The sequence below is a fragment of the Oryctolagus cuniculus genome, chromosome 21 (genome assembly GCF_964237555.1).
Source record: "Oryctolagus cuniculus chromosome 21, mOryCun1.1, whole genome shotgun sequence".
In the NCBI taxonomy this organism is placed as follows: Eukaryota; Metazoa; Chordata; class Mammalia; order Lagomorpha; family Leporidae; genus Oryctolagus; species Oryctolagus cuniculus.
In genome coordinates, this window is record NC_091452.1 from 3000895 (window position 1) to 3012500 (window position 11606).

General features: G+C 65.4%; 1 protein-coding gene across 4 annotated transcripts in view; it reads right to left on the reverse strand.

Moving 5' to 3' along the window:
* Window positions 1–1526, reverse strand: part of GLT1D1 (glycosyltransferase 1 domain containing 1) — a 66435-nt gene extending 64909 nt beyond the window's left edge. The window contains exon 1 of one of the 4 annotated variants that reach the window (XM_070065966.1): window positions 1056–1526. In XM_070065966.1, coding sequence (XP_069922067.1) covers window positions 1056–1123 — 68 coding nt within the window. In that variant the 5' untranslated portion in view covers window positions 1124–1526. The remainder of the gene's footprint in view (window positions 1–1055) is intronic. The other 3 variants (XM_070065967.1, XM_051838919.2, XM_051838917.2) reach the window with 3 other exon arrangements.
* Window positions 1527–11606: the final 10080 nt, after the last annotated feature.

Here is an 11606-nt window from a genome sequence, read left to right on the forward strand (position 1 = left end):
AATGCCTCCCACCATCCCACCTGCCCTTCCTGTCCCTTCCCCAAGATCCACAACTCTCATGAACAGCCCAGGTTTGGGGCCCACACTGGGACATGGCGGGTTAAGCTGCCACCTGCAGAGTTGGCATCCCATATGGGCACAGGTTCAAATCCCAGCTGCTCCACTTCGGATCCAGCTCCCTGCTAATGTGCCTGGGAAAGCAGCAGAAGATGGTCCAAGTGCTTGGGACCCACCTCCTCCACGCCTGGCCTCCCTGGAATGTGCCCCAGCCTGGCCCCTGAGGGTCTCTGAGTGGGGAGACCCCTGATGGGGCCCAGGGGACCTCAGAGACGCCATCCCCGCTCCCGGGCCCTTTCTACAGTATCTGTAAGGGACCCGGCCGAGCAGTGGAGCCTGGGCCGCTCATTCCCACGGTGAGGGTCAGGCTGGGCAGCGCCACGGAGCAGGGCAGTTGGCTGGGGACGCAGGCAGGGCTCTGGGCAGCCCCAAGCTCAGGCACAGGTGATGCCCCTGCATCCCTCCCGCACCCCCTCTGCTGGGAGCCTGTGCGGCCAGCCAGGACGTGTCCCAGACAAGCAAATAAAGCAGGGTCATTGTGGGAAACCGCAAGTGTAGTGAAAGAAAAGGAAGGCTAGGCTGGGGAGCAGGCGACAGGGAACGCGGCGGCGGGGGGGGGGGGGGGGGGGGATAGCGACAGGGACCCGAAGGTTCTAGGAGGGCTGCTGGGCCCCGTGGGAGCCTCTGCCACGAGTCCCCGGGCTGCTGCACAACCTCACCCCGGCAGGCCGCCTCCCCGGTTTGTGGGCCACACGCCAGGGCGCCCACCGCGCGGGCAGGCCCGGGAGACCAGCTGCCGCAGCTCCGTGCGCGGCCTCCACCTGCGCCCAGGTGGTCAGCGAGGCCCCGCGCCCGTTCTGCCCGGGCCGCTGCTCGCGCGCTCCCCGCAGGCCCCGCGCCCGGGCCAGTCCGTTGGCGCGCGCGGCTGGGGGCGGCCCCGGCCCCCGCGTCCCCGGCCGGCCGGGCGGGATGCTGGGCCCCGCGCGGCCCGCACCTACCGGACGCGCTGAGCCGTGACGGCATTGCCCGTGTGCCGCCGCAGCACCGCCAGGAACAGGAGCCGCATGCCGCCGCCGCCGCCGCCGCCCGGGCCATCGACCGCGCCGCCGCCACCGGGGCCGGGGGCAGTGCTGGGTCGGTCCCGCCCGCCGCTCCTGGAGGCCGCGCCCGCCAGTTCAGGAGCCGCAGCGCAGAGCGGGCGCCGGGGGCGGGGCGGGGAGGGGAGGGGACAGGAGGGGAGTGGGACAGAAATGGGGAAGGGAGTGAGGAGGGGGCCTACGGAGGGGAGGAGCGTAGAGAGGGGAGGGGAGGGGAGGGGAGGGACGTGGGGAGGGAGAGGAGGGGGGGAGTGGGATGGGGATGTTGGGAGGAGAGAGGGGGTGCGTGGGGAGGGAAGGGGGCGTGGGGAGAGGCGCGCGCAGGGGCGTGGGGGCTCGGTTGGCCCAGGCTGTTGCGGGAGACCGCATCCACTCCCGTGGGGTCTACACCACTGGGCCCCTCCCATGAGGACCAGGGCGGGGCTTGCAGGGCCTCAGGTGAGTCCGGTGGGGGTGGGGGTGGGGCAGTCCGCACCTGCAGGAGCCCCGCCTCCCACAGCCCTGGAGGGTACTTTAGAGCCCCAGGCTGAGAACCGCAAGTAACTGAGGAAGGAAGTGGGTGAGGCCAGGCGGTGTGGGTGGGGAGGAGACCAGGTGGCCATCGGCAGCAGGGAGGACACGGGGGCTGTCCTGGGCTCCAGACTGCAGGCAGCTGGCGGCACCGTTTGGTGCGGGGGTCCAACACCAGAGCAGGTGCCCCCGCTTCACCCCCACCTGTGGCCTTCATCTCCTCTCACTGGGGAAAGTGAGGAAGGCAGGTGGAGGGCGGGGAGGCTGAGCCGCTGGCCAGGTGGCAGCAGCCCCACACCAGGAGCTGGCACTGCGCTGGGCGCACTCTTCCGGGCCACCTGCTGCCAGGCCGCCAGCCAGGAGCCCGGGACGGCGACCATGGCTTCCTCAGGCCTTCTGGTGTCTGGCCCCCGTGTGGCTCCCGAGAAGGATCCTGATCTCCCCATCCCAGCTGCCCGCGCAGCCTGACCCTTGCTTGAGGAAGCCCCTGGAAATAGCAGCACTGGTGCACTGGCTGGAGTGGGAGGGCCTCGCGGGGCACGGAGGGGTGAGCCGCACAGCCCTCGGGAAAGTGACTCCAGGGTGCCTGTGCCTGGCACGTCTGACACAACCCCCCAGGGGGAGGAGGCAAGAAGTGGTTTCTGGCACTGGGTGCACAGATGGGACACCTCAGGCCCCCGTGCTCCCTGGCTGTGGGACGCCCCGCCCCTCCCCCCTCCCCGTGCTCCCTGGCTGTGGGACGCCCCAGGCCCCCACCCCATGCTCCCTGGCTGTGGGACGCCCCGGGCCCCCACCCCGTGCTCCCTGGCTGTGGGACGCCCGGGCCCCCACCCCGTGCTCCCTGGCTGTGGGACGCCCCGGGCCCCCACCCCGTGCCCCCTGGCTGTGGGACGCCCCGGGCCCCCACCCCGTGCCCCCTGGCTGTGGGACGCCCCGGGCCCCCACCCCGTGCCCCCTGGCTGTGGGACGCCCCGGGCCCCCACCCCGTGCCCCCTGGCTGTGGGACGCCCCGGGCCCCCACCCCGTGCCCCCTGGCTGTGGGACGCCCCGGGCCCCCACCCCGTGCCCCCTGGCTGTGGGACGCCCCGGGCCCCCACCCCGTGCCCCCTGGCTGTGGGACGCCCCGTCCCCCCCCCCCCGTGCCCCCTGGCTGTGGGACGCCCCGGGCCCCCACCCCGTGCCCCCTGGCTGTGGGACGCCCCGGGCCCCCACCCCGTGCTCCCTGGCTGTGGGACGCCCCGGGCCCCCACCCCACCCCGTGCTCCCTGGTTGTGGGACGCCCCAGGCCCCCACCCCATGCTCCCTGGCTGTGGGACGCCCCGGGCCCCCACCCCGTGCTCCCTGGCTGTGGGACGCCCGGGCCCCCACCCCGTGCTCCCTGGCTGTGGGACGCCCCGGGCCCCCACCCCGTGCTCCCTGGCTGTGGGACGCCCCGGGCCCCCACCCCGTGCTCCCTGGCTGTGGGACGCCCCGGGCCCCCACCCCGTGCTCCCTGGCTGTGGGACGCCCCGGGCCCCCACCCCGTGCTCCCTGGCTGTGGGACGCCCGGGCCCCCACCCCGTGCCCCCTGGCTGTGGGACGCCCCGTCCCCCCCCCCCGTGCCCCCTGGCTGTGGGACGCCCCGGGCCCCCACCCCGTGCCCCCTGGCTGTGGGACGCCCCGGGCCCCCACCCCGTGCCCCCTGGCTGTGGGACGCCCCGGGCCCCCACCCCGTGCCCCCTGGCTGTGGGACGCCCCGGCCCCCACCCCGTGCCCCCTGGCTGTGGGACGCCCCGGGCCCCCACCCCGTGCCCCCACCCCATGCCCCCTGGCTGTGGGACGCCCCGGCCCCCACCCCGTGCCCCCTGGCTGTGGGACGCCCCGGGCCCCCACCCCGTGCCCCCACCCCGTGTTCCCTGGCTGTGGGACGCCCTGGGCCCCCACCCCGTGCTCCCTGGCTGTGGGACGCCCCGGGCCCCCACCATGTTCCCTGGCTGTGGGACGCCCCGGCCCCCACCCCGTGCTCCCTGGCTGTGGGACGCCCCGTCCCCCCCCCGTGCCCCCTGGCTGTGGGACGCCCCGGGCCCCCACCCCGTGCCCCCTGGCTGTGGGACGCCCCGGGCCCCCACCCCGTGCTCCCTGGCTGTGGGACGCCCCGGGCCCCCACCCCGTGCTCCCTGGCTGTGGGACGCCCCCGGCCCCCACCCCGTGCCCCCTGGCTGTGGGACGCCCCGGGCCCCCACCCCGTGCCCCCACCCCGTGTTCCCTGGCTGTGGGACGCCCCGGGCCCCCACCCCGTGCTCCCTGGCTGTGGGACGCCCCGGGCCCCCACCCCGTGCTCCCTGGCTGTGGGACGCCCCGGGCCCCCACCCCGTGCTCCCTGGCTGTGGGACGCCCCGGGCCCCCACCCCGTGCTCCCTGGCTGTGGGACGCCCCGTCCCCCCCCCCCCGTGCCCCCTGGCTGTGGGACGCCCCGGGCCCCCACCCCGTGCCCCCACCCCATGCCCCCTGGCTGTGGGACGCCCCGGCCCCCACCCCGTGCCCCCTGGCTGTGGGACGCCCCGGGCCCCCACCCCGTGCCCCCACCCCGTGTTCCCTGGCTGTGGGACGCCCCGGGCCCCCACCCCGTGCTCCCTGGCTGTGGGACGCCCCGGGCCCCCACCATGTTCCCTGGCTGTGGGACGCCCCGGGCCCCCACCCCATGCTCCCTGGCTGTGGGATGCCCCGCCCCCCCCCCGTGCTCCCTGGCTGTGGGACGCCCCGGGCCCCCCCCCCCTCCCCGTGCTCCCTGGCTGTGGGACGCCCCGGCCCCCACCCCGTGCCCCCTGGCTGTGGGACGCCCCGGGCCCCCCCCCCCTCCCCGTGCTCCCTGGCTGTGGGACGCCCCGGCCCCCACCCCGTGCCCCCTGGCTGTGGGACGCCCCGGGCCCCCCCCCCCCCCCGCTCCCTGGCTGTGGGACACCCCAGGCCTGCTGGGAGCAGGTGCAGCTCAGATTCTGCCAAGGCGGGGCAGCACAGCCTGCAGAGGCCTGACCATGAGGCAGTGCAGTGGGCTGAGCCTGGTCCTGATATGCGCTGTGCTCAGACCACACCCACATGCAGGCTGAGCGCTCTGCTCAGACCACACGGCGCTCTTCTAGAGCCTGAGCCGCCACGGTGAGCGTGGGCGCTCTGGTGGGGAGGTGGGATTCCGGGCGTCTGGTGAGGACCAGAGCCTATGATGACCCGAGGCCTTCCTCCCTGTGTTTGACGGGCACTAAACAGCTGCTGCCCTCCCCCCACCACAACGTGGGCCCCAAGCCTCCGTTTCGCTGCCATGGCGGAAGGCTCCTTCAACTTTCACAACCTCCGTTTGTAGTATTTCTGTAGAAGCTCAGAAACAGCCCATGTCTCACCCAGGGGCTGCAGGTGCCCCGGAACCCCAGTCCCCAAGATCTCCTCAAGGCACAACATCACTGTCAAAACCTCCCCCATTGCACCCAGATTCCAGGCAACAGGGGAGCGCAAAGTGGGGCACTCAAAACAGTGTGTTCATTCATCCTTAAACAAGAATATATTAATCTTTTTGTTAATTTATTGGAAACAGTCAAAACCAAAGACAGAGATCTTCCATTCTCTGGTTCACTCCCCAAATGCCCACAGCAGCCAGGGAGGGCCAGGCTAAGCCAGGAGCCCGGAGCCCTCTTGGTATCTCCTGTGTGAGTGGCAGAAATGGAAGTCCGCGAGCCATCACCGCCGATGCCCACAGTGCTCGTTAGCAGGAAGCTGGGATCAGAAGCAGAGCCGGGACTGGCGCCCTGGGCGCTGAGGTGGGAGGCAGGCACCCTGCCCGCGGCCTAGGTGCTCTGTGCCCTGCCCTGGACAGTCACACAGCCTTCAGTGCGTCTCCTTGTAGGTCACGGGATCACAGCTGGCACCCAGGGAATCTGGAACTGCCGCTTTGCCTAAAATCGCCGTTCTCAGAAGAAACGCGGCAGAGCAGGTCTGAAGTCGGCCATCTCTGCTCGGGGAGGCACACGCAGGGACCAAGCGAGGCCTGTGCAGGGTCCCCTCGGCCCCTGCAGCCCCCATCCCTGAGGACAGGGAAGGAAGGGAAGGGGGAAAGTTCGCTCCAGGCTCCAAAGTCCGAAGTCCAGGTTGACTTTGGAAGAGGCGACCTTTGGGCCAGGGAGCTCTGCCCTCAGGGACAGGCCGGAGCCTGTGACAGGCACGCCTCCCCCCCTCCCCGTGGGCACAGGAGACTGCCACGTGGACACAACCCACTCTGTGGTGTTTCCCTGCGGCAGCACGAAGGGGCTGAGACCAGTGGGGGCCCGGGTCTCTGCACACACCTTTGTCAGAGCCACGGAGCAGCCTGCCACCAAGCCCTCCCCATTTCAAAGCTGCACGAGGGCCCCCACCCCCTCCCTGGGCCCCGTGCGCGCGGGTGGGCAGCCCTTTCCCTCCACCCACGCCTGTGCCCTGTCTTGCATGGGACAGCGTCCTGTGTAGCAAGGGCACTGAAATCCTTGTTAGGTTAAGCGTTGTCACCCACTGTGTGCTGTGGGGAGGTTCTTGTCCCTGGAGGATGGGATCCTGACTTCTCTCTCTCGTGAGAGTCGGGGTTACGAAGCGCCTTTACCTGGCTGAAGCTCAAACCCATCCCATTTCCTGGACGGCGCAGGTTCCTGAGAGTCTGACCCAGCTTTGTTGCTTTATGGGTTCGTCCTTGTCTCCTCGTCCATAAAACGAGAAGTAAATGACAAGGAATGGTGTGTTAGGTCATGCTGATGGGGCTTTGATGGTCCTCCCACGCCCAGAACAAAGGGAAACCTGCTCTCCTGGGACAGCCTGGCCGAGGCTGCGGGGGAGGGGTGGACGGAGGTGGCGGCCTCTCTACACTTGCGTCCACCAAGGCTTGAGGCCCTGGTGCAGCGCACAGCGTGCCCTCTGCCCCCGTGTGTGCTCACTGGGCTGACCTCGCTCCGTGATGATCCACCCCGCATAAAAACGGTGCCTGTGCTTCCAAGGGTGTTCTCACCATGGGCATAACTCGGACTTGAGACCAGGTCTCTGGTGGGAACCGGCACTTGGCATCCATCCGTCTCCATCACTGCCCCTGAGTTCTGCCAATGTCAAAGGCTCTGCATGTGTGAGGGGGGAAGGGGAAGACAGAGGGGGAAGGGGGGGGAGAGGGAGGGAGATTCTCATTTAAAAAAAAAAAGCCCCGAGGTGGGCATTTGGTGCAGCAGTTGTCGCCACAGGGACACCTGCATCCCACATCAGAGAGCCTGCTTCTGGTCCCGCTGCTCCACTTCCCAGGCAGCTCCCTGCTGACGCACGCTGGGAGGCAGCGGTGGCCCAAGTGCCTGGGAGACCCAGACAAAGCTCCTGGCTTCAGCCTGGCCCAGCCCTGCCTGCTGTAGGATTCAGGGTGTGAACCAGCAGATAGAAGACTTCTCTGTGTCTTTCGCTTTCTCTCTGGGGTTTCAGATAAAGTGAAAATAAATTATTAAAAGAGACGGGGGCCGGCGCTGTGGTGCAGCATGGGTAAAGCCGCTGCCTGCAGTGCTGGCATCCGCATGGGTGCCGGCCGGTTTGAGTCCCAGCTGCTCCACTTCCGATCCAGCTCTCTGCTGTGGCCTGGGAGAGCAGTGGAAGATGGCCCGAGTGCTTGTTCCTGCACCCACATGCGAGACCCAGAAGATGCTCTGGGTTCCTGGCTTCGGATCGGCGCAGTTCCGGCGGTTTCTGCTGTCTGGGGAGTGAACCAGCAAATGGAAGACCTCTCTCTCTCTCTCTCTCTCTGCCTCTGCCTCTCTGTAACTCTGCCTTTCAAGTAAATAAATCTTAAAAAGATAGAGGGGGCTACAAATGGAGCTGCGGTCTCTGTGCCCTGGTTGTGTTTCCTTCCCCCCACCCCACCCCCCGTTTGTCAACAGCGCTGGACGGAGACCCAGTGCCAGGGCCGGGGAGACAGCATTTGCTCGTGCGCGCGCTGCGTTCGGGACACCGTGAAGTCGGCCACGAATAGGAATCCTTGCCTTTGCATTTCTGGCAGAAAACCCTGGGCTTTGATTCCCGCTGCTGTCCTGATGACCGGGCGGAGCAAAGCTGGCTTGGCGACAGCCGTAAGGACCTGAGCTTCCAGGAATGCAGGAGCTGTGCCAGCCGAGTCCCCGATCTGCACCGCGGGTGCCTGAACCCCACAGTCCCCACCTGCGGGCACCGCTGTCCTCATCGCCTCGTCCAGGGACCTGTGACGCAATGAGGCCTGACCTGCCCGCTGCAGGTGGGGGCACAGGCCCCACCTCCTTAGCCCTGCTGCTCGGACTTTTGTTCTGTTTTGATTTGTGCACCCTATGCCCTATTTTTGAAAGATGTTTTAATTTTTTTTTTTTGACAGGCAGAATGGACAGTGAGAGAGAGAGACAGAGAGAAAGGTCTTCCTTTGCCGTTGGTTCACCCTCCAATGGCTGCCGCGGCTGGCGTGCTGCGGCCGGCGCACCGCGCTGATCCGATGGCAGGAGCCAGGAGCCAGGTGCTTCTCCTGGTCTCCCATGCGGTGCAGGGCCCAAGCACCTGGGCCATCCTCCACTGCACTCCCTGGCCACAGCAGAGAGCTGGCCTGGAAGAGGGGCAACCGGGACAGAATCCAGCGCCCCAACCTGGACTAGAACCCGGTGTGCCGGCGCCGCAAGGTGGAGGATTAGCCTAGTGAGCCGCGGCGCCGGCCTTGTTTTAATCTTAACAACCTGGTGTGGTGGACAGTAGGCTGACCCACTCCTGGGGTCCCCTCCGCACACGCACACCTTCTGGTGAACAGTCAAGCCCCACACCGGGGGCTGCCGGGAAGGGTCTGCTCACGTGGTTGGAATTCCCAGATCCGTGGTCCTGGAACGGGCACACCGTGCAGGAGGCGCCTCATGGAGTCCTTGTGCTGGTGGGGACTGGGTACTTGCGGGAGAGGGAGTTGGTGTCGCGCAGACTCTCCCCTGGCCAGGCTGGACAGACAGCGCGGAGATGGACACTCCGCCAGCCACCCCAGGTGTGCGGTTCTGCCACAGGCACAGCAGCTGGAGGGCCTGGGGACGGGCGAGACTGCAGCCCGCGGGCACCTGCTTTCCGCTGGAGGGCCTCTGAGCTGAGAAGCCAGTCTCTCCCGCAGGCTTTGGGTCCAGCCTCCCACCTCGACCAGACACTTCGTTACACAGCAGCAGAACCCGCTGCAACAGTGTATCCTGTCTAGCGCACAATCCCACAGCTACAAAGAGCATTTGAATAATCCCAAAGTGGGGCCGGCGCTGTGGCGCAGTAGGTTAATCCTCCGTCTACAGCGCGGGCATTCCAGATGTACACCGGTTCTGTTACCGGAGAATAGCAGGGTTCTTGTCTTCATGCAAGAAGGAATTCAGGCATGAGACAGAGTAGTGGAAAGTAAAAAGTAGCAAAGTTTATTAGGGAAGGGACATCCGCAAGAACGGATGGGCACCTCTCCAGACAGGACCTGAGCAAGAGTGCAGTCGCTCGGGCTGGGGGAAGGAGTGAGGTTACATGGTTGAGTGGAGAGATTACATCTGGGCAGGCAGGCAGGCAGGCGACTCAGCAGAGAGGCAGAGGGCTGAGCGCGCAGTCTGGTTGAGGCCGGGGGTTTTTAAGGAGATGGGTCTCTGTCTTCACATGTCTCCTCCTGAAACAAAGGATTTTATGGCTGTAAATACTAAGAAGCTCCTATCTGAGTTTTCCCCTGAAGGTATCAGACAGGAGGAAGCCTGGCTGGCGCCATCCTGGGTTCAGAGGAAGGGTGAGCAGGACCCCCTAGAGAATGGGGATCCGGAGCAGGGTGTTTGAAATGCAGATCCCGGGCTGCATCTGGGAGATTGTGGAAGATCTGTCAGGCAGAAGGGGTGGGGACCCCCACCTGGCAGGTTACCGGGTAGAAGGAGGCAGGGCAGGGGCTGCCGCTGAAGCATTGTCAGGATGACTTTGAGATGCAGATGCAGATGCTAGACATAGACTAGGCCTTTGTCACACACACAGAAGCTCATATCTGACTTCCTACCTAACAATTCTAGTCCCAGCTGCTCCTCTTCAGATCCAGCTCTCGGCTATGCCTGGGAAAGTGGTGGAAGAGGGCCCAAGTGCTTGGCCCCCCGCACCCACGTGGGGGACCCGGAAGAAGCTCCTGGCTCTTGGCTTCAGATCGGCCCAGCTCTGGCCATTGCTACTGTCTGGGGAGTGAACCAGTGGGTGGAAGACCTCTCTTTCTTTCTGTCTGTAACTCTACCTCTCAAATAAATAAATAAGATCTTAAAACAAAAAGTCATGAAGTACCCGGTGCGTGCGTGCACTGTGATTTAGTGGCTTCCTTGGATGTCTTCCTGCTGCTTCCAATCTTTTGGCTTTACTGAGCAACACTGAACAAGCATCTCATAGCTAATTCTCTGCACATTTTTTTTTTCTTTTTGAAGATTTATTTATTTGAAAGGCAGAGTTACAGAGAGAGTGAGAGAGCGAGAGGGAGAGAGGGAGTCTTCCATCTGCTGATTCACTCCCCAGATGACCACGACGGCCAGGGCTGAGGCAGGAGCTTCCTCTGGGTCTCCCATGTGGCTGGCAGGGGCCCAAGCACTTGGGCCATCTGATGCTGCCTTCCCAGGTGCAGGGAGCTGGACCAAAAGTGGAGCAGCCGGGAAAGAACCAGTGCCCATATGGGATGCCGGCACCGCAGACGGCAGCCCCTCTGCACACGTTCTTAAACTCCTAGCAGGGGAATTACGCAGAGTGTAGGCCAGTGCGGGGCTGATGCAAATGACCGACGGCCCTCCGGGACGCTTGTCCCACTCACTGTTCCCAGAACAGTGCCAATGCTGGCCGCTTTTCAGGCCCAGTGAAACTCACACGCGCTCCTTTATGCCACGTTTAAATTACTAGTGTAACTCGACTTTTTCTATTCATGAAAGGCCTCTGGATTTTCTTTCAGGCACGTGTGTATGCAGGTATGTGTCTCGCTTGTATTTTATTGGGATTTTTTTTCAAATTCAAGAGACAGAAAGCCTCCTGTGTTTACTGGAAAGAGAAGTTGGTGGAGTCCGTCTCTCCTCTGCTTGTGGGCTGCTCATTCTGGGGTTTCACAAGATGGGCTTCCTTGAGTCACTTCTCGCTCCTTCCAGATTAAGCTCCGGAATTAGCTCTGACCAGCGTGGCTCACGTGCCCATCCCTGAACCAGGCTCTGTGGCTGGCTGGGCTCCTGTGATGGGGCAGGCTCGGCCACCTGCCAACTCTGGGAGCAGCCCCGCCAGAAGCACCGGGCATGTGGGTTCCTGAGGGGAGCCTGAGGTGTGGCTGCCAGCAGGGGCCCAGATGCTGCCGGGCAGGGCTGGACGGCGGCCGTCCGCCGAGGGCCTGGTCCTCCGCCGTGGCAGTCAGATTCGCCGGCCACAGAGCCCCTCCGTGGGCTGGAGAACTCTCGAGCGAGGACGCTGGACCCGTCAGGGGCTTTGCTTCTCGTTCTGCTGGTAACTGGAATCGATATTTTATTTTTAAAAAGATTTATTTATTTATTTGAGAGTTACAGAGAGAGGTAGAGACAGAGAGAGAGGGCTTCCATCCGCTGGTTCACTCCCCAGATGGCCGCATCGGCCAGAGCTGAGCTGATCCAAAGCCAGGAGCTTCTTCTGGGACTACCATGTGGGTGCAGGGAACCGAGGACTTGGGCATCTTCCACTGCTTTCCCAGGCCATAGCGGAGAGCTGGATCAGAAGTGGACCCATGGGGAGTTGAACTGGCGCCCATATGGGATGCTGGCACTGCAGGTGGCGGCTTTACCCAGTATGCCACAGCGCCGGCCCCTGGAATCACTATTTTTCTACACAGAAGTGGTCAGGCTTGATGGGGCCACATCAGTTACGCTTCTCCCTCACGGCTTCCGTGTCCAGCGTTCAGCTCAGGCAGGAGAGCCCCCCGCTGAGATTCGTGCTGGC